This window comes from Sinocyclocheilus anshuiensis, unplaced genomic scaffold (genome assembly GCF_001515605.1).
Source record: "Sinocyclocheilus anshuiensis isolate Anshui unplaced genomic scaffold, SAMN03320099.WGS_v1.1 scaffold738, whole genome shotgun sequence".
NCBI classification, from domain to species: Eukaryota; Metazoa; Chordata; class Actinopteri; order Cypriniformes; family Cyprinidae; genus Sinocyclocheilus; species Sinocyclocheilus anshuiensis.
Window position 1 is genome coordinate 526,888 of NW_015542364.1, and position 2,162 is coordinate 529,049.

General features: G+C 30.5%; 1 protein-coding gene across 3 annotated transcripts in view; it reads left to right on the forward strand.

Moving 5' to 3' along the window:
* nup155 (nucleoporin 155) overlaps positions 1–2,162 on the forward strand; it is a 40,736-nt gene that overhangs the window by 27,775 nt on the left and 10,799 nt on the right. For all 3 annotated transcript variants that reach the window (XM_016490892.1, XM_016490893.1, XM_016490894.1), the window contains 2 exons: positions 360–495; positions 590–743. In XM_016490892.1, coding sequence (XP_016346378.1) covers positions 360–495; positions 590–743 — 290 coding nt within the window. The remainder of the gene's footprint in view (positions 1–359; positions 496–589; positions 744–2,162) is intronic.

The following is a 2,162-nucleotide window of genomic DNA, read 5'->3' on the forward strand; positions in this document are numbered from 1 at the left end:
AAACCATACATCAATGGAAAGATTATTTATTCAGCTTTCAGCTGACCAGCTGACCCCTTATGACTGGTTTTGTAGTCCAGGGTCACATATGCTATTTACATACCTCACTGTATAATGCACCTTCTGTTTATACTTCATTGTAATTACAGTCATTTGCATTGAGCTGGTCTCTGCCCTTCTACCTCATAACTTGCACTGTATGTCATAAAGCTGAATGTATATACACATATTTATATTTTATATTTATTTATATACTTTGTTATTTGCGCTTCTGGTTAGCTGCTAACTGCATTTCATTGGCTCTGTACTTGTACTCTGCACAATGACAATCAAGTTGAATCTAATCTAATCACGTCCAGTGCGTTTCTATGAGGGAGTGGTGGAGCTGTGTCTCACAGCCGCTGATAAGAAAGATCCTCAGAAGCTGGGGCTGCACTTCTACAGGAACGGAGAGCCGGAGGAGGACTCCAGCGGCCAGCAGGCCTTCCAGGAGCGGTCAGTACACACATATACTTCTTTTGCAGGATCCTGTGGTGCTCATGTGGGATTTGCAGGTTTAAATCAGGCTGTAAACATGGTTTTTGTCCAGACTCTCCTGTTATAAATGCATCACGGACACCATGCAGGAGCTGGTGAACCAGAGCAAAGCTGCCCCTCAGTCTCCCAGCGTCCCTAAACAACCCGGACCCCCCGTCATGACCTCTGACCCCAACATGCTGAGCAACGAGGACGCTGCCGCTCATGTGAGTCACAAACCACCTGCTAGAGCCTCATGTACTTCAGTTTGAACCCGTTAGACGCTGTGTTATTGATGGCACTTCATAATAATTTGAATTAGCTTTTATTTTTATCATTTCAGTTTTTAGTTTAAGTCTTAGTAATGTGCTTGTCATTTTTATTTGATATTTCTAATTACCTTTAATATTTTATTTTGATGCTTTAGTTAGTTCAACTTTATTTCAGTTAGTTGCCAACATTTCTGATGTTTACGTTCTTAATCTTTTTTTTTGTTTTCTTCTCCGTTATTTCTTTTATATGTTTCTACTTATTTTGTTTTTGTATTTGTTGTTGTTGTTTATTTTAGTTTGTCTTTTTAGTACTTCAGATTAAATTAATTTAATTTTGGTTAGTTGCCAGGGCAACATTTCTAATGTTCGTTTAAGTTTTTCCTCTTACATTATATATATATTTTTTTATTTTATTTCTATTATATTAAATATTTCGTTTTTAGTCATTTTAGTACTTGAACTTGTGGTTTAAGTTGTACTTCATTCGTTCATTCATTTATTTATTTAAGTGTTAGTCATTTTAATACTTAAGCTTAATTTTTTTTTTTTGGTTGGTTTCCAAGGCAACATTTCTAATGTTTTTCCTGTAATCTTTATATTTTCATTATTTTGTTATTAACTTGTAATTATCTTAAAAAAAATTGTAAAGTCATTACTTCAAATTAAATTTGTTTCAAGTGTTTCCTCTTACATTTATATTTTGTTTTTATTTTATGTTATTTCAATTATATGAAATAATTCGTTTTTCTATTTCAATTTCAGTCATTTTAGTACTTCAACTTATTTTTATTTTTCATTTAGTTTCCAAGGAAATATTTCGAATGTTTGTTTTTCCTTTAATATTTATATATTTTTTAAATATATTTTTATATTTCTAATTGGTTTTATCTTTAACTTACATTCATTTCAGTCGTTTAAGTTGTACCTCATTTATTCATTCATTTATTTCAGTTTTAGTAATTTTAATACTTCAACTTATTTATTTTTTTTGGTTAGTTTCCAAGGCAACATTTCTAATGTTTTTCCAGCAATATTTATCTTTTCATTGTTTTGTTATTAATTTGTAATTATCTTTAAATTTGTTTATCTTTCAACTTATTTTTGTTTTCATTTAGTTTCCAACCCAATATTTCGAATGTTTGTTTTTCCTTTAATATTTATATCTTTTTTTAATAGATTTTTATATTTCTAATTGGTTTTATCTTTAACTTACATTCATTTCAGTCGTTTAAGTTGTACCTCATTCATTCATTTATTTCAGTTTTAGTAATTTTAATACTTCAACTTAATTTTTTTTTTTTTTTTGTTTTTTTTAAGAATTCTCTTCTGCTCACCAAGGCTGCATTTATTTGATCCAAAGTACAGCAAAAACAG